The sequence below is a fragment of the Corticium candelabrum genome, chromosome 19 (genome assembly GCF_963422355.1).
Source record: "Corticium candelabrum chromosome 19, ooCorCand1.1, whole genome shotgun sequence".
Classification (NCBI taxonomy): Eukaryota; Metazoa; Porifera; class Homoscleromorpha; order Homosclerophorida; family Plakinidae; genus Corticium; species Corticium candelabrum.
The window spans coordinates 5611268-5634547 of record NC_085103.1 but is presented as its reverse complement, the minus strand read 5'-3'; the positions used below and the strand labels follow the sequence as shown (position 1 = coordinate 5634547).

At 41.4% G+C, this 23280-nt stretch overlaps 7 protein-coding genes across 7 annotated transcripts in view; 3 read left to right on the top strand and 4 right to left on the bottom strand.

Annotated features, from left to right (window-relative positions):
* The window catches only part of LOC134195122 (uncharacterized), a 7092-nt gene extending 3798 nt beyond the window's left edge, over positions 1-3294 (bottom strand). The window contains exons 1-4 of the mRNA XM_062664131.1: positions 2941-3294; positions 2281-2485; positions 1173-1304; positions 533-902 (exon numbers count right to left, since the gene is read on the bottom strand). Coding sequence (XP_062520115.1) covers positions 533-902; positions 1173-1304; positions 2281-2485; positions 2941-3192 — 959 coding nt within the window. The 5' untranslated portion in view covers positions 3193-3294. The remainder of the gene's footprint in view (positions 1-532; positions 903-1172; positions 1305-2280; positions 2486-2940) is intronic.
* A 1391-nt stretch (positions 3295-4685) lies between these two features.
* Positions 4686-8944, top strand: LOC134194959 (mucin-2-like). The gene is made up of 7 exons (XM_062663946.1): positions 4686-5386; positions 5467-5665; positions 5735-7228; positions 7287-7361; positions 7947-8031; positions 8089-8270; positions 8412-8944. Exons 1-7 carry the CDS (start codon positions 4799-4801, stop codon positions 8699-8701), a joined length of 2913 nt encoding a protein of 970 aa, XP_062519930.1. The 5' UTR covers positions 4686-4798; the 3' UTR covers positions 8702-8944.
* Positions 8945-10288: 1344 nt separating this feature from the next.
* LOC134194960 (TNF receptor-associated factor 4-like) lies at positions 10289-11835 on the top strand. The gene is made up of 4 exons (XM_062663948.1): positions 10289-10351; positions 10419-10523; positions 10655-10729; positions 10977-11835. The coding sequence occupies exons 3-4, from the start codon at positions 10661-10663 to the stop codon at positions 11595-11597; spliced, it is 690 nt and encodes a 229-aa protein (XP_062519932.1). The 5' UTR covers positions 10289-10351; positions 10419-10523; positions 10655-10660; the 3' UTR covers positions 11598-11835.
* Positions 11836-12279: 444 nt separating this feature from the next.
* Positions 12280-13144, bottom strand: LOC134194682 (TNF receptor-associated factor 3-like). Its single transcript, XM_062663624.1, has 2 exons — positions 12874-13144; positions 12280-12827 (listed from the first exon to the last, which is right to left on the bottom strand). The coding sequence occupies exons 1-2, from the start codon at positions 13142-13144 to the stop codon at positions 12280-12282; spliced, it is 819 nt and encodes a 272-aa protein (XP_062519608.1).
* Positions 13145-13460: 316 nt separating this feature from the next.
* On the top strand, positions 13461-14204 carry LOC134194681 (mucin-2-like). The gene has a single exon (XM_062663622.1). It carries the CDS (start codon positions 13476-13478, stop codon positions 14202-14204), a length of 729 nt encoding a protein of 242 aa, XP_062519606.1. The 5' UTR covers positions 13461-13475.
* A 2205-nt stretch (positions 14205-16409) lies between these two features.
* On the bottom strand, positions 16410-16748 carry LOC134194680 (uncharacterized). The gene has a single exon (XM_062663621.1). It carries the CDS (start codon positions 16746-16748, stop codon positions 16410-16412), a length of 339 nt encoding a protein of 112 aa, XP_062519605.1.
* A 576-nt stretch (positions 16749-17324) lies between these two features.
* On the bottom strand, positions 17325-18919 carry LOC134194679 (uncharacterized). The gene is made up of 2 exons (XM_062663620.1): positions 17909-18919; positions 17325-17822 (listed from the first exon to the last, which is right to left on the bottom strand). The coding sequence occupies exons 1-2, from the start codon at positions 18917-18919 to the stop codon at positions 17325-17327; spliced, it is 1509 nt and encodes a 502-aa protein (XP_062519604.1).
* Between the last annotated feature and the right edge of the window lie 4361 nt (positions 18920-23280).

Below are 23280 nucleotides of genomic sequence, written 5' to 3'. Positions count from 1 at the left end.
GCAGGCAGACAAATGGATGAATAGACAGACAGACAGACAGACAGACAGACAGATAGACAGGCAGGCAGGCAGGCAGGCAGGCAGGCAGGCAGGCAGGCAGGCAGGCAGGCAGGCAGGCAGACAGACAGACAGATGGACAGACAGACAGATGGACGAAAAAAAATACAGACAGACAGATGGATGGACAAACAGACAAACAAACAAACAAACAAATGGATGGACAGACAAACAAACAAACAAACAAACAAATGGATGGACAGACAAACAGACAGACAGACAAACAAATGGATAAAGGGACAGACAGACAAACAGACAGAAAGGCAAACCAACAGACAGACAGACAGACAGACAGATACAGACAAAATGCACACTCATGCATGTGAGCACGTGCGCGCACGTGCACACACACACACACACACACACACACACACACACACACACACACACACACAAACAGTAAAAAACCAAAGAGGCAGTCAGTCACACAAACACCAAGCACAGCTGACCATCCACCTTCATTGTCTCAACTCACCTCTCCCTGTAGCCTTTACTTTGCACATAATCTGTAGCTGCTCCACCAACACTCCTCCACAATTTGCTCATACCATAACCTTCCCTCTCTTCCTGGCTTGACTTCACATCAACCTTCACATCACCAATTCTCATCCTTTGCATCACTGGTGCAATACCTGAGCTGTTGACGATGTCTTTTGTACTCAAGTGAGACACGTTGGACGTTTTAATGAGAGAGTGGATATCTTCGAGAGGAGGGAGAGTAGAGCTTGTAGCGGGAAGAGGTTCAGTAAAGATGGCATCGTCGTTATTGTATTGAGATGGTTGGGATGTGGTCACTGAAGTCAACGATTTATGGCCATATGGTTGACTTGCTGGGTGAACTAGACCTATACAATACAACAAATTAGATTAATATATAATTAATTTATTGATTTAATTAATTACATATGTATTTCTATAAATATATTAGACTATTGTATTGGGCTTAATTAATTAGCTTGAATGTGCTAATGGAGTAAACTAGACCTACACAATACAACAAATTAAATTTAATTAAAAAATTAATTTATTGATTTAATTAATTAAATGTCTATATCTATAAATATATTAGACTATTGTATTATGCCTAATTAATTAACCCAAATTTGTTCACTGACCAGAATTTTGTATTTGACGTTGCTGCGTCGTGAGTCTATCAAAAGTTTTGTTAGGATTTGGTCTTTGAACTGATTTAGTTGAGCTTGTAGTGCTAACGCTTCTTCCGTTCGATGCTGAGCTAACTGACACGCCTAAGCAACACAAAATGTTGCAAAATGTTTTGAAATAAGAGAGCAAGTAATAAAAAAAAAACAGATAAAGACAAAAACAAACAAACAGACAGACAGACAAACAGACAAACAAACAGACAGACAAACAGAAAAATAAACAGACAAACTAACAAACAGACAGACAAACAAACATACAAACAGACAAACAAACAAACAAACAAACAAACAGACAAACAGACAAACAAACAGACAAACAAACACAAACAAACATACAAACAAACATACAGACACACAGACAAACAAACAAAGACAAACAGACAGACAAACAGACAAACAGACAGACAGACAGACAAGCAAATAAACAAACAAACAAACAAACAAACAGACAGACAAACAAACAGACAAACATACAGACACACAGACAAAGAAACAAAGACAAACAGACAGACAAACAGACAAACAGACAGACAGACAGACAAACAAATAAACAAACAAACAAACAAACAGACAGACAAACAAACAGACAAACAGACAGACAGACAAACAAACAAACAAACAAACAGACAAACAAACACAAACAAACATACAAACAAACATACAGACACACAGACAAACAAACAAAGACAAACAGACAGACAAACAGACAGACAAACAGACAAACAGACAAACAGACAGACAACAAACAGACAAACAGACAGACAAACAAACAGACAAACAAACAGACAGACAAACAGACAATCAGACAAACAAACAGACAAACACACAAACAGACACACAAACAAACAAACAGACAAACAAACAGACAGACAAACAGACAATCAGACAAACAAACAGACAAACACACAAACAGACACACAAACAAACAAACAAACAGACAGACAAACAAACAAACAAACACATAAACAAACAAAGACAAAATAATAAATAGACAAAAGAATAAACAAACAAACACAACACACAAAGTTGGAAATAGATAAACAGACAAGTAAGTTGCTACTTTTATTAGACATCTGCTGTGGCATTAAAATGCAGAGTGAATTTCCTGACTCGTCTGCAAACACTTCAGCTTCCCAAGTAGCTTCTTGAGCTTCTGTAATAACAGCAGATTCATCTATTCTAAAATGGAATGACGACGGAACTTGTGGTAGGCGATCTCTGGCTATAACTTTGCGAACATCAAGCAGTTTCATACCACCAGGTACCTAGATAATGACACAAATAAATAGCAAGACAAGAGACAGACAGACAGACAGACAGACAGACAGACAGACAGACAGACAGACAGGCAAACAGAGCAAATCTGTCTAGTCTAGTGTGTGTGTGTGTGTGTGTGTGTGTGTGTGTGTGTGTGTGTGTGTGTGTGTGTGTGTGTGTGTGTGTATGCATGTGTTTGTGTGTGCGTGTGTGTCGTGTGTGTGTGTGTGTGTGTGTGTGTGTGTGTGTGTGTGTGTGTGTGTCTATGCGCGCGCGCGTGTGTGTGCGTGTGCGTGCGCATGTATGTGTGCGTGTGTGTCTGTCTACGTGTATACATACAGACTACAAACAGCAGGCCAGACAGACAAACAAACAAACAGACAATCACCAAACACACACCAAACACACACAACACCAACACAAAATCCTACCAAAACACACGCCTACAAGCCCCTCCACCCACCTGTATTATTCCCACCACATTCTGTCTAGTGCCGACGGCAATTTTCATCTTCATTTTCTTGCATTTTCTCTCCAACTTCCTCGCATGCGTCTCCTTAACTCCCATTTCCTTCATATCCTCCGCAGTCAACTCAGACAAGTCCTCAATGTCCTGGACGCCTTCAACGTGAAATATGCGCTCATAACGTGTTGCTACTGTCGCATCACGACACGCCCACTGGAGAACCGCTTTGAGGGATAAAGGGGAGCCCATTGTAATGAAGAGTCGTGAGTTATGGGAGAGGGTTGGTAGACTGCATGGAGATGATGACAAGAGGTGACGGGTAGGTGATGAAAGAGGAAATCTGGATAATGAAACGTCACTGGTCACGTGATTTGTGGGTATTCTTGTACATATTGATATTAAATTTTATTTTAATTTGTTTGATTTGATTTAATTGTGTTGAATTGTATGTTATTTAGTTTATCTATTGTTAATTATTTATGTTTAAAATTTAATTATTTATTTATTTTAGTTAATAAACACGTTTCTGGTCACGTGATTAGTGTAGTATAAATTGTATGTTATTTTAATTAATCTATTGTCAATTATTTATGTTTAAATTTTAATTATTTATTTATTTTAGTTAATTAATAAAGACGTCTTTGGTCACGTGATTGGTATATTAAAAATTGTATATTATTTTAGTTTATCTATTGTTAATTATTTATGTTTAAAATTTAATTATTTATTTATTTTAGTTAATAAAGACGTTTCTGGTCACGCGATTAGTGTAGTATAAATTGTTTTTTATTTTAACTAATCTATTGTCAATTATTTATGTTTAAAATTTTAATTAATTTATCTATTTTATTTTATTTATAAATATGTCTTTGTTGACATGATTGGTATGGCATAAATTGTATATTATTTTAATTAATTTATTGCTAATTAAGTATGTTTAAATTTTATTTATTTATTTTATGTTTATTAATAAATTTGTCTTTGTTCACGTGATTGGTATGGTATGAATTGTATATTATTCTAATTAATTTATTGTTAATTAATTATGTTTAAATTTTAATTAATTTATATAATTTAGTAAATAAAAACGTTTGTGGTCACGTGATTAGTATGGTATGATTTACGTCTCACGTAAGAAGTTTGAACATTTCTTACATTAACATTAAATTTACAACAGTTTGCTACATTGTGTATATTTTGATATTATGTTTGGCGCATTATGACTATTAATTAGATAATTATATTTTAAAAATTTTAATTTATGTAATTACAATTTTGCAATTAATTTAATTAATTAAGATTTCTATGTGTATATACAATTTTAAATTGTTTTAAAAATAAAATTTACTTGGTATATGTATAAATATGTTGACTAAAAATATTTGGTCACGTGACTACTCTAACCACTCTGCAATATTCTAATTAGAACAATAGAAAGTGAATGACGATAACAGGTAGGACTCCAAACTTTCAACTTTCATTTCAGTACAAGTCTAACACGTAATCTGGTCACGTGACCATTCTAACCAAACTTTAATCTTTCAATTAAAACTATGAAAAGTGAATGCCAACTGTAGCAATAAAACCGGACTCCATGCAAACTTTCCACTTTCAATCATTAATTTCTGTTTCACCTCGTTGTTTTCCACGCCCATTAATTACTTAATTACTAAGCCCCGCCCAACAGGCCGGTAAATGACAACAAACGTCAACTCTGCGGCGCAGCAGCTCCTTTTCCAGCCTCGTTTCGCGTTTCAAGGACGTCACGCGAGCAGCAGGACAGCGACCTTCCTCACCGCTCGCCATTCGCGTCTTCTAGCGTTGCGCACGCAATACAAACATCGAGGAATTACAGATGGAGTATGTTTGTGTCTACAGAAGAGAGTCTAGACATGCAGTGTTGATGCTCATCGTCTTACACCTTGTAACATCAGTTTTTTCGTCAAACGTGTCAAGCGCATTAGTCGTTGATGCTAGCAGCTTTTTTGTGTCTTCAGACTCTGTGCATGTCGACAGCAGCAGCTCAAGTGCTTTCGTTTTCTCGACATATGCGAGTGTTCTTTCTCAACAGGTGCCGATCAATGCTAGCAGTGAGAGAGCGCCGCTACCGGAAGTATCCAGGAACTTAGCTTCTTTGGGTGCTTCGACAGTTCGAATGGCGACAAGTCGAGGAAATTCTTCGCTCTTTGGCGGTAGTTTCATGACGTTTGGTGAATCCAGTGGAAAGTCGATTGAGAGAAGAGGGACCAGTGAAGTCATAAAAGTCACAACTTCCGGGTTTGAAACCACATCTCATGTTCACACCTCGAGTGGAGACCATAATCCAACTGCAAGTATTACCGTTAACGAGATGTCTCTAACAAACGTGTTTTCATCATCCGGAGTGCCTTCCAAACCTGATCAATCAACGTCTGTGTTGTCTTCCTTGCAGCCCACCAGTGAGGTAGCTTATTACCACAATTGTATTATTTAATTAATGATGTGTTCTAAGGAAAATGACTGTTGATGTAAATTTTGTGGTAGTCTGTCATTTCTTTGACACCATTTGAAGTTCTAGTGTCATCAGAAGCCACAGTGTCTCTACAGTCGGAATCTGGAGTGTCAGAGTCTTTTACCTTTATTAGTGAAAACTTACTAAAGCAACAATTATCTACTGCTACAAGTGCGTCTGTGAGTAAAACACGGAAAAATGGTAACATTATTAGCAGTACTATAGATGGAGGTAATTAACTCGTTTACCAAAGTTTCAGTTTTTAATATTTGACTTTTGTATTGTAATACATTATATCAGGTCTGCAGACTGATGCGTTGGTGATTCTGATGTCGACTGATGTACCTTTCACGAGTGATGTTACTCTCATTTCTCCATCAGAGACAACACCAGAGGCTTCGTTTTCTCATCAAACTGTTCAAGTACAAGCAACATCAATTATTAGTAAAGATGTGGATATAAACCCCACACCAGTTTCTGTCACATCAAATTTATATACAGCAGTGAAAGCACCAGAAGCATCAACACTTTCTAATTTAACTCAAAAGGCAAACATAAGTCGTGCCTTTTCTTCTAGTTTTATTCAAGTTGGTGCAGCTTCCACTCAAGTCAGCATGTCTGAGTTTACTCACGGTAGACTTCAAAGCTCGCCAGTCGTCCGTTTGGAGTCTCAAACATCAACAGCAGAGCTTCAAAATGCAACAGTTGCCGGACTACAAACGACGTCTACTGGTCAAAATCGAATGATAACAGCCACGCCCACACCATTTTCTGTTCTATCGAGTCTCTCTGAAACAGCAATAATTGCAAGACAAACATCAACACCTTTAACTTCAATCCTGGAAACAGCAACAACGCAATTGATTGATGTGATGTTTACATCGAGTGCAGACGTCATAACGACGTCTTTCTTTGCTATGCCTTCTCATCCTAATTCATTTACTGCATCAGAATTTACTCAGAGTAAACAAATGGAGCGTCAAAGCCCACCAGTTCTGCCACTTCAAACTTCAGTTGTCACATCACACTCATTGGCTGGTATATTTGCCATTGACTCATCGATGTTTACAGATGCAGCGGAGACGAGTCAAGAAATTATGATTCCCAGTGTGTCTTCTACATTTCTTGGTGGATTCCAGATGTCTGCACGTGTGGCAAGTTTGTCACTTGGAGATCAATTGCAAGCCACAAAATCAGTTGTGATAACAGCAAGTGCGTCTGCTGGATTCGAACACGTCTCGTCGACTGTAGACTCTCCGTCCAATTTGAGCATCACACAAGCATCAACATCCAGTATGTCATTGTTGAATAATATCAACATGTCAACAGTTAGTCCACTGATGAGTTTACCAACGAGTCTTACACGTCCGCTTACCATCAATGCAACAGAAATGGTTGCAAACAGTTTCAGTCCGATTGTAAAGCCATCGGCGGCCAGACATCAATTTTCAGTTGCTTCACAATTAGCAGCATCACCAACTGTGATGTCAGCAAAAATACCAAAAACAGCAGCACCATTAATGCTCTCTACTCAAACATTGAATAGTTTGAGTATTTCTGTGTCTACCATCAGATCAAGACCGTTCAATGCCACGAGTGTTTCTATGGTGTTTCCAGGTTTTACGACGAGTGACGTTTCTGTGTCAATGGAAAGTGTATTGGCTACTTTACGGCAAAGGAATGCAACAGATGTGGTGACAAGTTTGCTGTCGTCCGTCAGTCGTACTGGTATGCTTACAACTGATTGTACTTTGGTATCTGTTGGTGTGTCTTCGATGCTGCACACTAGTGGTGGTAATGCTAATGGATGGGTAGTTGATTGGTTGTGAAAAATATTGGAATTTGTTTGTAGGTCAGTCGTCAAGGACTCTTGTGACCACAGTACCCCCTCCAGTGGTCACAAGGTCCCCTTCTCATTCCTCTGCAGGTACAGGCGCGTGCACACACACACATACACGCACATGCACACACACACACACATGCACACACACAGACACACACACATGCACACACACAGACACACACACACACAGACACACACACAGACACACACACACACACACACACACACACACACACACACACACATGCATGCACACGCATGCACACACACACGCACATGCACACACACACACACACACACACACACACACACACACACACACATGTGCACACACACACATGCACGCACACGCATGCATACATGTGTGTGCACACATACACATGCACACGCACGCACACACACACACACATGCACACGCACGCACATGCACATGCACACACACACACACACACACATGCATATGCACACACACACACACACACACACACACACACACACACACACACACACACACACACACACACACACACACACACACACACACATGCACACACACACACGCGCGTTTGCTTGTTGCAGTGCAATGAAAGTCTGCGCAGTGTGATTTATAATAGATATATGGTATTATGATGGTATGTGATGTTGGCAAATGTTTCTTAATATTTGTAGTACCAACCTTTATTTGGATCATTGTTAGCACTTCAGTACTCATCTTGCTGTTACTGCTTCTCATCATAGCAGGCTACTGTTATCGGTAATTCCCTCTTGTACTAATCAGTAATAATTGTTAATTATTGTGTTTTATTTATAGCAACAGTAAAAAGCAAAAATTATTGACATCAATGAGTTTCGATATTACATGGATGCAGGAGAAAGAGCAAATTCCAGATTTTGATGGGGAGGCAGTTGGCATACAGTTGTCACCAGTAAAGAGAGCGTTTAGGGCAGAGAGTAGAAGTACAGAAATGTTGCACATGTCGTTCATAGATAATGGTAAGTGTGTGTGTGTGTGTGTGTGTGTGTGTGTGTGTGTGTGTGTGTGTGTGTGTGTGTGTGTGTGTGTGTGTTTATGTGAAAACTGACTGTTTGATCAGCTATAACATTGAGTCTGATCTTCACTTGTTCATATTCAAGGCACACCTAATCAAACTGAAATCAAGAACGATCAGAGCTCTGAGTCAAGCTTAAGCCGCTCCCAATCACCAGCCATTGGTCTTGACTATCAGTCATCCATAAATCGAGCACAAACAGCGATAGCATCTGCAATGTCAGCACCTCGGCCCATACCTGAAGAGGACAAACACAGTTGCAGTTCAGACAAAAATATATTTACAGCAGAGAAACAAGCAACATTCAGTCCTGTTGACAGTTTGAGTGACAACAATGTAGCTACTGTCATTTCGATGCCGAGTGGTATGGATTAGTTAATATTAATTACTTAGACTAGAGTGACATTGATTGTCATCCAACTTGTTTTGTTGACTTGATACGACAGAGTTTAGTGATTATAGTTGCAATGAATGGCTGAATTTGTTTTACAAATTAGATCGAGTTCGTGTAATGAAGTTGCTTTATTGAAGCATTTGCATCAGTCTCAAGCTGATCTATAGACTTCAGTACTTGTATACTGCGCTCAACTTGTACTGAGGCTAGAATGATGTTTGAGAAATTGCATGGGCCAACACTCATCCACACATGTGAGTCGATCTCCAGATGTCAAGCTGGACGTAAGTGCATGATTGTAGTGTCAGTGTGTCTGCATGAAACTCTTTCCACAGACTCTGTTTTCTTCACTTGACTGTTATCTGGATAAATGAGCTGCATTATCTCACAACATATGCAGACACCTGTAAGTGTTTGGTAGATCTATAGAGCTACACATGCAATATCTTGGAGCAAATTAAGCAATAACAGTATGTATTGCATGCCACCTGTATAGATCTATATACATGCAGCCCTTTGAAAACAGCAAAACTTCCAACTTAGAAGTGTAATTATCGAGTAGCAGATCACTGACATTGCATTAATAATGGACTCTATATATAATAACCTCTAGTAGACAAAATATGCTGTTTGTGGTGCAAACATGCAGCTATAGGCCCACAGCATACTTTTAGATCTGTGGTGAACTCCTAGCCTTCAAATGATTTAATTACTTGCAGTTTACTTCCTAAACTTAAAGCTTAAAATTTACAACATTTAGAAGACCGACAATTAAATCATGCAAAATATCCAGGAAATACGGTACCTGCCTGTGTGTTCTCATGTAATTAAGCCACTAGGGGTGAATGTCCGAGTGCATGAGTATTCTTATAACTAATGACCTTCACCACATGATGTAGACTATACAGTACGTACTTCATCTTCCACTCAATCTGCAGCACCTTGAAAATTTGACTTCATGCACGTACAAAGAAACCCAGCTTGCTGTTGCTTTCGATTTTTAATAAGCTGGAGCCTATAGATAGCTTGTTCACAACTAGGCATACATGGATATGTACAGCTACAACTACATACCTATACTATAGGCATGCATGTAGACAACACAACTGGTAAGGGCCTATAGTACATATTACTCATCCAAAACATGCATCTACACAACAACTGTATGTATAAATGACTTTGTACTTCCAAATGTTGTCCTGTTTTGTCCATGCAACACCTCTTAATTTCCTGCTTTTCTTTCTACAATCCAACACTACAGTGTAAATATTAATAGAAATGAAACTCCTCCACATACTGGACATTTAATGGTGGACAACGTGCTACAGTAGGTTACAGAAACGTTGGAAATGGATGATCCTGTTGAGTTTCTAGATCCTTTGCCAAAGGATCTCGAGTGTCCTATTTGTTTGCTTCATCTTAAAGAACCACTTCTTACGTCATGCGGCCATCGATATTGCAAATCTTGTGTTGACAAGATAACCAGGTCAGACAATGAGGATCGTTAAATTGTATACATGCAGTGTAGAGCAAATTACTCTACTCCATGATAATTGCTGTTTGGGCTTTCCAGCAGAAATAAGAATTTCACTTGTCCTCTTGACAACAAGTTATGTTCAAGGGATAAAGAGGCAAAACTTCTTGTTTTAAATTTGTTAAATGTTGCCCTATGTCTGTTATATTAGATGTGTTTTGCAGACATTTCCTGACCGGGACTTTGAACGCAAAGTATCATGTCTCAAAGTGAAATGTGGTCGATTTAGAGAAGGATGTGAATGGTCTGGACAACTCAACCAACTCAAGGTTTAATATCTTAATTAACTTAATTAGCTAACATTCAAACATTAACTTAACGTAGTATTTACTTAGATCATGAAAGAGATATAGAACTAGATTATATGAAATGGTTAAACTGTTTGCTGATTTACTTGTAGACTCACATGTCAAGTGGAGGTTGTGAGTTTGAGTCAGTGCAATGTCCATATGCTGAAGCAGGCTGCACTCACAAGGTTGATGCATGTTGACTGTCTGTTTGTCTCTCCAGCATTTTGATTAAATTTTCTGTATACCTGTATCTGTACATATGTATCTGTTGTCTGTTAATTAGTTTGTCTGATTGTTAATTAGTACAGTGCACATGATATCTAACTATAGATTATATTATATACGAGTTATATTATATAAATGCAAAATTAATTAATTAATTAATGATATATTTCTATTGCACCTAAGTAATAATTAATTGTGTGTGTCAAGTTGAAGAGCAAGGAATTACAAGAACACAAACGAGCAAATACCAGTGAACACATGGATCTTCTTCTTCAGAAAGTGTCTGATTTGAAGATAGAGAACGAGGATCTTAAACGTCAATTGCGTGCCACTACAGGACAAGTTTGCACTTTTTTCTGGAGAATCAAGAACTGGCCAAATGTTCTACAAGATGCAAAGAATCATAAATGTGAAATGATCTACAGTGAAAGTTTCTACACAGGATATCCAGGATACAAACTACGTCTAGTGTTTAAGCCAAACAACACCGGAGGAAGTCATGAGTTTTATGTTGGCGTTTACTTGCAAGTGATGAAGGGAGAATATGATGATCTATTAGAATGGCCATTTCCACTGAAGTTCAACCTGTCCATAGTTGATCAACAACCAAATTCAACAGCTGCCAACATAACACATATTGTTGACGCATCTGTATGGCATGCCAACACCACAACTGTTGAATTAGCACTAAAAAAGCCAACTGCTGAAACTAACGAGAAGGGTTTTGGTTGTCCACAGTTTACCACACATCATTCCCTTCAGACCAGAAAGTATATTCGCACTGAAGACAAATCCCTTCTCATCAAAGCTGAAGTGTATAGAAGTTAGTTACAGCCAATTAACATGCTTACTATAGCACAACGTCTATAGTTCAATTAAGCCACTGCATTTTAATAGTTAGCAACATGCAGTTAGAGTACTAGATATTATGCGTGTTCATATCATAATCAAACTATTATCTGTCGTTTTGTTTCATTAATTATTATATTGATGTCTTATGATTGAACTGAATAGACTTGCTTTAGTGATTTGTTTCTCTCTAACAAATCAAATTAACATATCGAAAACATTACGTTGGTCACGTGCAGGCAGGAAATACAGAAGGCACGTGTAGCTATACATACTTAGTATTCTAACAGCTAACTTTGTCTCAATCAAAATTTCAACAACACGTCGATCACTACACTGTACAGCACAACTTATCGTTATCCGGGAAACGACACAGTTACGTTCATGCGCGCGCAACTTTCGAACAACAACAATAAAGTAAATTGATTGTAAATAGCTGCAGTAGTACAACGTCGCTTTTGTCGCTAATTTTACTAAATAATAGAACAAATTTAAATACTCAATATACTCAGTCCAAAAACAATACATAATAACCATAACACTATTTCAAGCAAATACGTACTAACACGTAAAAATCTTAGATATTGTTGTAACCAAGAAACAGTAAATTAAAGCTCTAGAGCAACACAAACAGTTGTGCCTTGTCATGTAGTCCATGATTTCAGCTGGCATCTGGTCGTATAATATTTGTGATATCAATTGCTATCTTTGTAAATAGAGTGTCCTCTCTAGCATATCCATTGCTGTCTAAGATAGCCAGATGTACAAATAGTGGACATCCAGATGCAACATTCATCTCATTTCTTGGTCTTTGAAAAGACAAAGACGTGGGATCAGGTCTGAACGTGTCAGACACGTGACTGCCACCTTGTTGATCGATGAGTATGAGAGTGACTTTCTGTCTAAATGGCCAAGGAAGAAGAGAATCGTATTCTCCTCTCATAATCACAAAGAAAAGAGACAAACGAGTACCACGTCCCATCCCGTCTCCATTCAGATAGAGACGAGCACACATCTTGTATCCATTGGGTGACGTGTAGAATGGTTGTGTGTAGATGGATGGTGTCTTGCCACTCACAGCATCTCGTCTTCGTCGTCTCATGTCAGTAATCTTCCACAGCAGCACACCGTTCGTGTTCTTACAATCAATCATGTCAAGCCTCAGATCGTGTTCTGCTAGTTTCATATCATGACTCGCCAGCACTCGATCTTGCATGAGCCGTAAACTGCTGATGCAGACCCACATTCGTTCCACCGTTGAGTCTGCATTGAGATAATTCGCTTTGCAGTTGCTTCATCCTGGCATCCTGCATAGAAATAGTTTCTTCAAATTTAATGCATTTCTCTGTCATCAGTCTCATGTGTTGATCCAATAAATCAACTTTCGTCTTGAACTGTTTCCGAATGTTATCGACTGACTCGTAACACGCTGCGATTGTCTTCTGCTGCATAACAGTTTGACGAGATTCCAACTCTCTCAACTGATCTTCTAATGCCGACAGTCTCTGCTCACTGTCGCTGCTCATTGAGTCATGTACTGCAGGCTTCTTGAGACTCTGAATTTGGTCTTTGATCTTGTCGTCTGTTTTTCAGTCGAAATCTTTCACTTCAAGTTGCAGTTGTTTGATGCAATCACCAAGGCAAGACAAATGAAGTGGCAGTGAAGCTTCAGCATGTGCATCCAGCTCATGTTGTTGTCCCTAAATTGTAGGTCAGGCATGTAAGTATAGAATAACGGATATTAAAATATTGTGTGTTGAATATTACTTCGAAATTGCATCCAACAATCAAACATCAACAGTAGAGCTTGATAATGCAACAGTTGCAGAACTACAAACGACGTCTAGTAAAAAACGAATGATAACAGCCACGCCCACACCATTTTCTATCCTATTGAGTCTCTCTGAAACGACAAAAATTGCAATACAAACATCAACACTTTCAACTTCAATCCTGGAAACAGCAACAACGCAATTGATTGATGTGATGTTTACATCGAGTGTGATTTCTGACGTCATAACGACGTCTTTCTTTGCTATGCCTTCTCATCCTAATTCATTTACTGCATCAGGATTTACTCAGACTAAACAAATGGAGCGTCAAAGCCCACCAGTTCTGCCACTTCAAACTTCAGTCGTCACATCACACTCATTGGTTGATATATTTGCCATCGACTCGTCGATGTTTACACATGAAGTGGAGACGAGTCAAGAAATTATGATTCTCATTGTGTCTTCTACATTTCTTGGTGGATTCCAGACGTCTCCACGTGTGACAAGTTTGTCACTTGGAGATCAATTGCAAGCCACAAAATCAGTTGTGATAACAGCAAGTGCGTCTGCTGGATTCGAACACGTCTCGTCGACTGTAGACTCTCCATCCAATTTGAGCATCACACAAGCATCAACATCCAGTATGTCATTGTTGAATAATATCAACATGTCAACAGTTAGTCCACTGATGAGTTTACCAACGAGTCTTACACGTCCGCCTACCATCAATGCAACAGAAATGGTTGCAAACAGTTTCAGTCCGATCGTAAAACCGTCGACAGCCGACATCAATTTTCAGTTGCTTCACAATTAGCAACATCACCAGCTGTGATGTCATCAAGAAAACGAGAAACAGCAGCACAGTTAATGCTCTCTAAAACATTGAAAAGTTTGAGTATTTCTGTGTTTATCATCAGATCAAGACCGTTCAATGCAACGAGTGTTTCTATGGTGTTTCCAGGTTTTACGATGAGCAACGTTTTTGTGTCTAGGGACAGTGTAATGGCTACTTCACGGCAAAGGAATGCAACAGATGTGGTGACAAGTTTGCTGTTGTCCGTCAGTCGTATTGGAATGCTTACAACTGATCGTACTTTGGTATCTGTTGGTGTGTCTTCGATGCTGCACACTGGTGGTGGTAATGCCAATGGCATGGGTAGTTGATTGGTTGTGAAAAATATTGGAGTTTGTTTGTAGGTCAGTCGTCCAGGACTCTTGTGACCACAGTACCCCCTCCAGTGGCCACAAGGTCCCCTTCTCATTCCTCTGCAGGTACAGGCGCGCGCGCGCGCACACACACACACACACACACACACACACACACACACACACACACACACACGCACACGCACACGCACACGCACACACGCACACACGCGCGTTTGCTTGTTGCAGTACAATGAAGTCTGCGCAGTGTGATTTATAATATATACTAGATACATGGCCCGTCCTTCGTACGGGCAAGATACTGTAGTGTAAAGATAGGTCTGTGGACACGTCACGTGCAATCTTTATTGCGAGGTCCCGGATTCTGAACCCGTTCGTTGCACGGGCTACATTAGTAGGCGAAAGTTACAACTATATAGCCGCGTCCCCAGACTCACGTGAGCCTGGCAGTGTCCGGTTCCCGTATGACACTTTCAGCCTCCGGTGAGTCTGGACTCACCGCGCCTACTTTCACACACTTACTTCACTAAGTGTCACCCCACGTCATAGTCTTGGCACCCCACGTGACTAAATAGTATCTACGTCACAAACTCAATTAGCTTACATCTATCTAATGTGTGACCCAGCAGATTGTGTATCACGCCCAAGCTTCCAAACAAGGCATGGTGACTCTCCACGGTGACACCGTGAGTGATTCACCAAGTTTACGCTATCCAAATCTCAAGGCGACTTCAACATGTGGAAAGGTGAGTGTATTCCTACGTTATTGTCCTACTCGTGTAGACTGACGAGCCTGCCAAATCTAGTTACAGCGATCCGGACTTCGCGTGTTGTTCACTCGTTGTTTCGTAGCACATCCGCTATCTGCACGGCCCTTGCTAGTGCACAGACTCTAATGGCCAGTAGGGCGCGCAATGGCAACAAGAGACACATTACGTGGAATTGCAGTCCGCTCTCCGTGTTTTCAATTAGGGGGAAAAGAAATCTTTGTCCGCACAAACAACGAGTGAACTACACGTGGAGTCTGGATCGCTGTAACTAGACTTGGCAGGCTCGCCAGTCCACGCGAGTAGGACAATAACTTAGCTAGGAATCAACTCACCTTTCCACATGCTGAAGTCGTCTTGAGATTTGGATAGCGTGAACGAGGTGAATCACTCACCGTGGAGAGTCACCATGCGCTGTTTGGAAGCTTGGGCGTGATACACAATCTGCTGGGTCACACATTAGATAGATGTAAGCTAATTGAGTTTGTGATGTAGGTACTATTTAGTTACGCGGGGTGCCAATTAAGACTATGACGTGAGTGACACTTAGTGAAGTAAGTGTGTGAAAGTAGGCGCGGTGAGTCCAGACTCACGGGAGGCTGAAAGTGTCATACGGGAACCGGACACTGCCAGGCTCACGTGAGTCTGGGGACGAGGCTATAGATGTGTGGGTGTTCCTTCCCTATATTTGCTGCACATTTTACTGGGACTAAGTCCTAGCAGTATGAAGAGAGTAGCACAATGGCAACACATGCACGTCAGTAGCCTAGGTATCTGACTCTCTCTGAGCGTGTTTAGTGGCTTTTAAAAAAGCCGGTTTTTAAAGATTTGGTGGAATACTATCATTTCACTGTAGTGCTTTTGCATACGCATTGTTTTCGTTTTTTCTTCAAGTGCATAGACTAAGAGACTGTCAGTTGTTCTTCATGTCGACATTCACTGCAACGCCCTATGATATACTACATTTTTTGTTTTTCGCTCCGGTGCGTTGATAAAGAGGCTGCTAGGTCTGCCAACTCTTGAACACCCAACGTATAGTTGCCCGTGCGAAAAGCAAGGTGTTTGCAAGTCTAATCCAACAACTTTCAATGATTGACCTTGTGATTTATTGATGGACATTGCAAGCAAACGTTTAGTGGAAACTGCAGTCGTTTAAATTGAAAGGAAAAGTCCGATGGTATGAGTTGTATTCTTGGTATGAAGATGTCTTTTCCTTGAGCTTGTCCTGTCAGTATGGTGGCTTCAAGAACGTGCGGCAAAATCTGTTTAATGATGAGTCGTGTTCCATTGCAAAGATCGGGAGCATCCAGATTTTGGAGAAGCATAACCGGGCACCCCACTTTCAATTTAAGATTATGCGGTGGCATGCCAGGAAGGTCTAAGGAATTTAGGAACTCGGTTGGATACTGCACAGAATCCGACATGTCCACAACTGTGTCAATAGACTTTTAGCAGCTGTTTTTTTCCAGGCAATTGCATAAGAAGTTTTTCATTGATTTTGCTGGCCATGCCATTTCTTGGTGCAAGGATGGCACGCTCGCACGACCACTTGTGGTTCTTGTAGTTTACAGCCAAGTTGGGGAAGACTTTTCCGCTAAGTGCCTCTACACCGTTAACTAATTCTCCACATCCGGGTGGTATGGTTACCAGGCCGCTCTCATCAGCAGTCAGTTCGCCGTTTCCAATTGATAGCAGCATCGATGAAAACTCTCCCGTTGTTGCGTCCCCTTCAAGATACACTCTCATGTTAGTAGACAGGGTGAGAGTTTGGACTTGCTGCCATAGAAAAGAAGATTTAAGGCAAGCTGAAAGTTCATCTGCCGGGGTTCTCCTCTGTATGACTGGCAGAGTTTGCCGGAAATCACCAGCAAGTAAACCGGTTACACCGCCAAAAGCTGTTTGTTGTGTTTCTCTGATATCTCTTAGCGTGCGATCAAGAGCCTCCAGCCCCAGCTTGTTTGCCATTGTGCACTCATCCCACACAATCAGCTGACATTGCTTTAGTATTGTGGCCATTCCTGTACCTTAGCGATGTTACAGGTTGGCGTCTCCGTATGTGACAAGTTTAACGGAAGTTTGAAAGCTGAGTGGGCAGTCCTGCCTCCGGTAAGCAAAGTTGCGGCAATTCCTGATGAAGCAACAGCAATAGCAATCTTCTTTTGTTGCCTCACCTTAGCAAGTAAAAGGTTGAGGAGGAACGTCTTACCTGTGCCACCAGGTGCATCTAGAAAGATAATACCACCAGATCCACGCTGCATGTTGTCTAGGATGACGTGATAAGCCGCAGCTTGGTCTGGCACCAGTAATGGTTCGTTGCTTGATACGTACGTTGTAAACTCGTCTTGGTCATAGTTGGTCTCTCTGATCAAGTCTCTGCAATTGCATACCTGCTGGTCTCTCTGAGGTGTCGGCAGACCATACGTTCTAAGCTCGTGGCCTCCTAATCTAATAACTATGTCTTCAACAGTATGAGTGCTTGGTTGAAGCAAGGTCCTTGGCTAAGAATGTGATAGCGCACCTAAAAATGGAGAAGGTAGAGTTGCAGTTGCTGTAACCTGTAAGTTTGTAGGTAACAAATTCTTACCTCAAGTAGTATGTCTTCCGCTAAGCTCTCTTTGTGTTTATCCCACAGGCTTTTTGGGTTTCCCAGCCCACAGGTGACGATCATAGTGCCAAACAGATTTCTCAGTATGCGGGGAGAGTGACCGACAGCAGCTTCTTCTAGAGTTGCGCTCCAGTGACCTTCATCCTCCAACAAACCCCTTATCGAGCAAGCTCTTCTGAAAGTTGCACACTTGAATTGATTGACCATTCTAAGATCTTTATACGATGTCGGCCCTCTGACTATGTGAAGGAGAAGGCGCAAGCAATAGCATTCAAATGCGCTTGGGTGGATAGTGTACACTCTACCAAGAGTGTCGCATGACTTGATTCCTGGATGTCCTTCCACGTGGATGCCCTGGATGCGTCGTTTCCATTTCTTACTGGATCTGTCCCATCTGTAGTATCGTGGCACATCGCAGTACAATAGAGTTTTGGCAAAGTCGTCTTCTCGGCAAAGGTCGAAGAATGCTGTCAAAGTAGTTCTAGGTGGCTCTGCTATCCTGTCTCTTACGTTGTCTTCGGTAAAATACACACGTTGTCCATTCTCCAGGTGCACGTACAAATGCTCCACTGGTGGATGCCTGTGATGAATCGGGAAGTCGAGAATACGCCATGTTACTTCACTGCTGCAGATGTATCTTCCAATCTCGTACCTTGAAACCTCATCCCTCCTCATTTCTTGCCGTTCAAGCCCGAATACTGCCTGATCGCTACCTTTGTTGACGTATTTACATATGTACTTGATCGATTTCACTGTATTGCAGTACTCAACATTAATGTGCGCATTGAAGATCTTGGACAGAATAGGGCAATAAGGGACCACCCACTTGTTGTCAATTGCCACTTCGTTGCAACCTAAGATTGTCACTTTTGCTGTAAATCCACCATCTCCCGCCTTTCTTCTGCGGTAAAGTGGGTACCCGTCGTGCCCTGTATGGGTCTCCCGGAGAAGCTCTCTTGGATATCGTTTCGTACACTTGCCGTCTTTCATGCATGGCGACTTTCGGTTTAGTGCACCGCATGGCCCATGGATCATGTGCTTCTTGATGATGTTGTAGAGCACTGAGTTTTCTTCGGGGTTGGGTATCTCTGCACTAATAATAGGGTCGACATCAGCAGGGTGGAGTTTCTCTTCAAGCCACACCAAGATATGCGAATGGGGAAGTTATAAAAAGATCAGGACGGCCGTACTTTCTGACATACGTCATTGCATTTTGAGTCTTCTCATACATGTACCTGGGACCGCCAGTGAAAGAAGATGAAAGAATGACTGCTCGTCCAAGGTCGGTAGCTTCGCTATCCTGGGCCAGAGCATCTTTTAGGTGGATGTAGCTGTCGACTCGCAATTTGCTCTGATTGTGGCGTACGTAGCGGAGACGTTCTTCCTCAGTCTTATCGTACATATCGACTAAAAACTGATGGAAGAGGTTTTTGGTTCTAAGTAGTTGGTTAAAATTGTTGGTCCTCACCATGATTCTGTAGGCGTAGAAGTCCATAGCGAATACTTTCTTGTTGGTAGGCAAATCTGTTCTTGGGTCAACTTCACGCAGTTCGAAAATATATCCATCTTCGCCGCCACAGAAGAGTAGCGGGTACTGAAGCGCATCGTAGGATCTGTGGGTTTCGGCGACTCGTTGAAGCTGGTCGTTGCGCTTTTTCAGAACAATGTCACGCTTGTTGAATTGTTGGCCAACGATGAGAACAGCAACTTCATCTGTCAGTGGAGCGTTAAATCGTCTTGGATGTTCCATGGTTGGAGCTTTGTCTGGTCGAATAACTATGCGGTGCTCTGGTAGGTCCATCTTCTCTAGGGCAGTCTTGAAGCTCGCCACATAGTTGTTTACGTTGTGGAGCATCTCCTGAAGAGACAAAATGATGTCAATCTTCACACCAGGCACAGCTCTGCATCGTGTCTCGGCTTGTTCTTGTTTATCACCCATAAAATAGATCTGCAGAAACTCTGGGTTTCTCCTGACTAAAGTTGCATGGCACCAATTCTGTGGTAGACCTGGCCCTGCACTTTAAAGGTGGGCATAAATCCTGGTAGACAGACTCTTTCTGTACATCCAAAGCTTGTCATCTGGAATGCGGAGTTGTATTTTCTGATGTTATTAACAAATTGCTTTGAATCGTGATTCTCTAAGAGAAGCAAAGATTTGAGCGGCTCGGGGATGTTTGTGATAATAGGCAGATTGACTTTCTCATTTGAGCAACACATTCCCGATGCTTCGCCAACCCATTTTAGGGCATGGCAATACTGACACTCTTTGGACATTGCCCCAATCTGTACATCAGCATGTCCGCTGTAGTCAATCGATTGGTCGTAGTTAAAAGCTCTCCTCGTCCATCGTTCAACTGTTGGTTTTGATTTCTTCTTACCTCTGAGTCTTGCATGTCGCTGATCTGGTGTCTCTTCTTGTCGTGCTCGTGCAGTGCCTTCTCTGTCAGCAGACATTCTTGCTTGTCGCTGCTCTGGTGTCTCTTCTTGTCGTGCTCTTGCGGTTATTTCTCTGTTGGCAGATAGTCTCTCTTGCCGCTACTCTGGTGTGTCTTCTTATCGTGCTCTTGAGGTTATTTCTCTGTTGGCAGATTGTCTCTCTTGCCGCTGCTCTGATGTTTCCAACTCTCTCGCTCTGGCTGTTCTGTCATTGTTCATGGCTAGTCTCAACTCACGGCTAGCGGCTGTTTCTTCAGCTCTGTTGTTTCGTATTCTCTTCGCAGCTGATGTGCGACAGCCAATTGCTACGCGTTTTGGCCGTCCCACGTCGTTAGTAATCGATTCTTAAATTGACTCATATGCTACTATTACAAATCCCGCGCATTTTCACAAAACCCGGATGTAGATAGCTCACGCATGCATGGCCATGTCCAAACTACGATTAGTTAATTAATTAATTAATTAAACTTTAGTTGGCACCTTGCTCCGAAGGCCTCTTTTAGTTTACTACGAACGTTCGAACGTCAGCAAGACTTCGCTCTGGCACGCAATTGTCTGCAGCTACACGTATGCGCGTAGTATGTAGTTAATTTGCGAGCGATCGAAGCGAGCGAGTTTTCTCTAATGCGTCAAAGGGGGTACTCTGAGTGTCCGTCCGTCCGTGCGTCCGTGCGTCCGTGCGTCCGTGTGTCCGTCCGTGCGCCACCACCCCTACCCCCGGGAGAATCGTTTAGGAATTGACAAACTCGAATCGTTTTTTGCTAGTTTTGAAGAAAGTAAACATACAATAGTTTACGTCGTGTGACGTCATCACTAGAGATGTTTCTATGGAAACTATGCTCACTTATGTGACTGCGTTCCACCACCCCTACACCCAGGGGACAGCTGTTACAAATCGATCATTTTGAATAATTGTTTGTTTTCCTCGATGGGTGCCAAAATTGACACTTCACGTTATGTGACGTCACTCTGTAATTATTGCTATGGCAACAAGATTGAATTAGGCGTAAGCAGCGTTTTAACTTATATAGCGTCTTGTACTAGCTGTTTTGTGACAGTTAATGCTGCTCTTAGCTGTTAATAATAAATAGCTGATGTAATGAAAGTTAACAACTGCTAACATCGCCATGAAAACATTGCTCACTTACTGCTAGGCATGCGCGTTTTACTGTGCGTTGCGTACCACTCCTAACTAGCCACTTCACGAGCGAATTGAAGGAACAGTAGTTTACACGTCTACACCGTTGGTTAGGCGCTTCTCCGTTATCTCGACTATTGATTTACGTAACTAACTGTGACACTTCATGTGACGTCATCGCTAGACACTATTGACTGAAGAAAGCGCGCAAAGTACACAGTTCAAAGAAATTTGAAGAAAACAAGTCACTTACGACAGTAAAGAGTTTATCAATTGTACGAAGCTGTTTCGAACAAAACTGATTTGCTGTCCATCGAGTGTATTCACAGTATGTAGCTAATCTACCCGTGCACCTGGCCGATGCCATCTCGCTAGCCGCGGCCGATGTTTTGTGACTGAAATTGCATTGAAATATTTCTCTTGCCGACTGTCGCTCCATAGAGGACGTCTAGATCTAGCTGAGTAAAATATTGATCAAGTTAGACTCATGGTACTTCACACATTAATAATCTAGAGAGTGATCAGTTTTGAGGCAGCTTTCGACAGTTGTGAGCTGTATACGTGAGTGAGTATCGAGTTGTGTTGATCGCGGTTATCTAGAATGAGATTTCATTGCGATCGATGTGTGAAGTAATAGACACACCTAGAGATGCAACAGTCGTGTTTTGCTTTTTGCCGCTTTGACTATGTAAATGCTGCTCGAATCAATGCGTCTGCAAGTTACTACGGTATCTAGCAGCAGCTCTCTTTTCCTGATCTTTTACTACATACGCTCGTGTATTGAACAACGTATTCTAGACGTTGTTTTAAAATTTTACTCTGCAGCTGTATAGTACGTGCTCGCTCGCACAGGTGGGAATGCAATGAGCACCCATTATTATTTTAACCTCTACAAAATATGCTGTTTGTGGTGCAAACATGCAGCTAGGCCCACAGCATTCTTTGATTCGATTTACGGTGAACCTCTAGCCTTCGAATGATTTAATTACTTGCATTTTACTTCCTAAACCTAAAGCCTAAAATTTACAACATTCTAAGCTTCTATTGTTTACTGACGTGGTGCCTGCAAGTTCTCATGTAGACCACTACAAGTAGGTGTGATGTCTGAGTGCGTGAGTATATTCGATCTTAACTTATGACTCTTACTACATGCTGTAGACTACAGTACCTACTTCATCTGTTACTCTGCAGCACCTTGAAACAAAGAAACCTTGCTGTTGACTTTGATTTTCAATAAGCTGGAGCCTTATTAGACTTTTGGAAACACACAAGTGCGCATCAGTAGCGTGTGTCCTTTAATTTTTTGATAGCATTTCCCCCGCTAGCTACACAAAGGCGCATTCGGCTACACATGCGTTCGATGTACGGCAACAGATCACAAAGCGTGAGCAATTGCCACTCCGCCCGGATTGCGTCTTCAAGTTCATGAACGTTTTGAGGCGTACGAAGCTCAACACGCCGCTTGATGACCGCCCAGAGGTTTTCTATTGGTGCAAGATCTGGTGAGCTAGCGGGCCAATCAAGACCGTGACGCCCTCAGAATCTCGTTTTTTAGCTTCACTAGCGGAATTTTCGTAGGCATAGTGTAGCGATAGCCTGCGTCATGAAGTTCTCTTCTGCTGGCGGAAGAACTGACGACAAATACTTCCTGCGCTGCCAGCTGATGATCAAGTTTGTTTGCTGATTTCGTTGTGCCTTGTAAGCGTCATGTTCACTAGGCTGATCGATGGTTTTCAGCTAGTTTTTGGTCTTCCTTATTATTATCTTCCTTCCTTTG

Excerpts from the sequence above, each read along its gene's own strand:
- LOC134194680 (XM_062663621.1), bottom strand. The coding sequence starts at position 16,748 with ATGTCGGATTCTGTGCAGTATCCAACCGAGTTCCTAAATTCCTTAGAC.
- LOC134194682 (XM_062663624.1), bottom strand. The coding sequence starts at position 13,144 with ATGAGCAGCGACAGTGAGCAGAGACTGTCGGCATTAGAAGATCAGTTG. Across the intron at positions 12,828-12,873 it reads ATCTCAATGCAGACTCAACG|ATCGAGTGCTGGCGAGTCAT; the intron begins GTGGAACGAATG and ends GGCTCATGCAAG.
- LOC134194681 (XM_062663622.1), top strand. The coding sequence starts at position 13,476 with ATGATAACAGCCACGCCCACACCATTTTCTATCCTATTGAGTCTCTCT.
- LOC134194679 (XM_062663620.1), bottom strand. The coding sequence starts at position 18,919 with ATGAAAGACGGCAAGTGTACGAAACGATATCCAAGAGAGCTTCTCCGG. Across the intron at positions 17,823-17,908 it reads CGGAAGACATACTACTTGAG|CCAAGGACCTTGCTTCAACC; the intron begins GTAAGAATTTGT and ends TCACATTCTTAG.
- LOC134194959 (XM_062663946.1), top strand. The coding sequence starts at position 4,799 with ATGGAGTATGTTTGTGTCTACAGAAGAGAGTCTAGACATGCAGTGTTG. Across the intron at positions 5,387-5,466 it reads CCTTGCAGCCCACCAGTGAG|TCTGTCATTTCTTTGACACC; the intron begins GTAGCTTATTAC and ends ATTTTGTGGTAG. Across the intron at positions 7,362-7,946 it reads CCCTTCTCATTCCTCTGCAG|TACCAACCTTTATTTGGATC; the intron begins GTACAGGCGCGT and ends TAATATTTGTAG.
- LOC134194960 (XM_062663948.1), top strand. The coding sequence starts at position 10,661 with ATGTCAAGTGGAGGTTGTGAGTTTGAGTCAGTGCAATGTCCATATGCT. Across the intron at positions 10,730-10,976 it reads AAGCAGGCTGCACTCACAAG|TTGAAGAGCAAGGAATTACA; the intron begins GTTGATGCATGT and ends GTGTGTGTCAAG.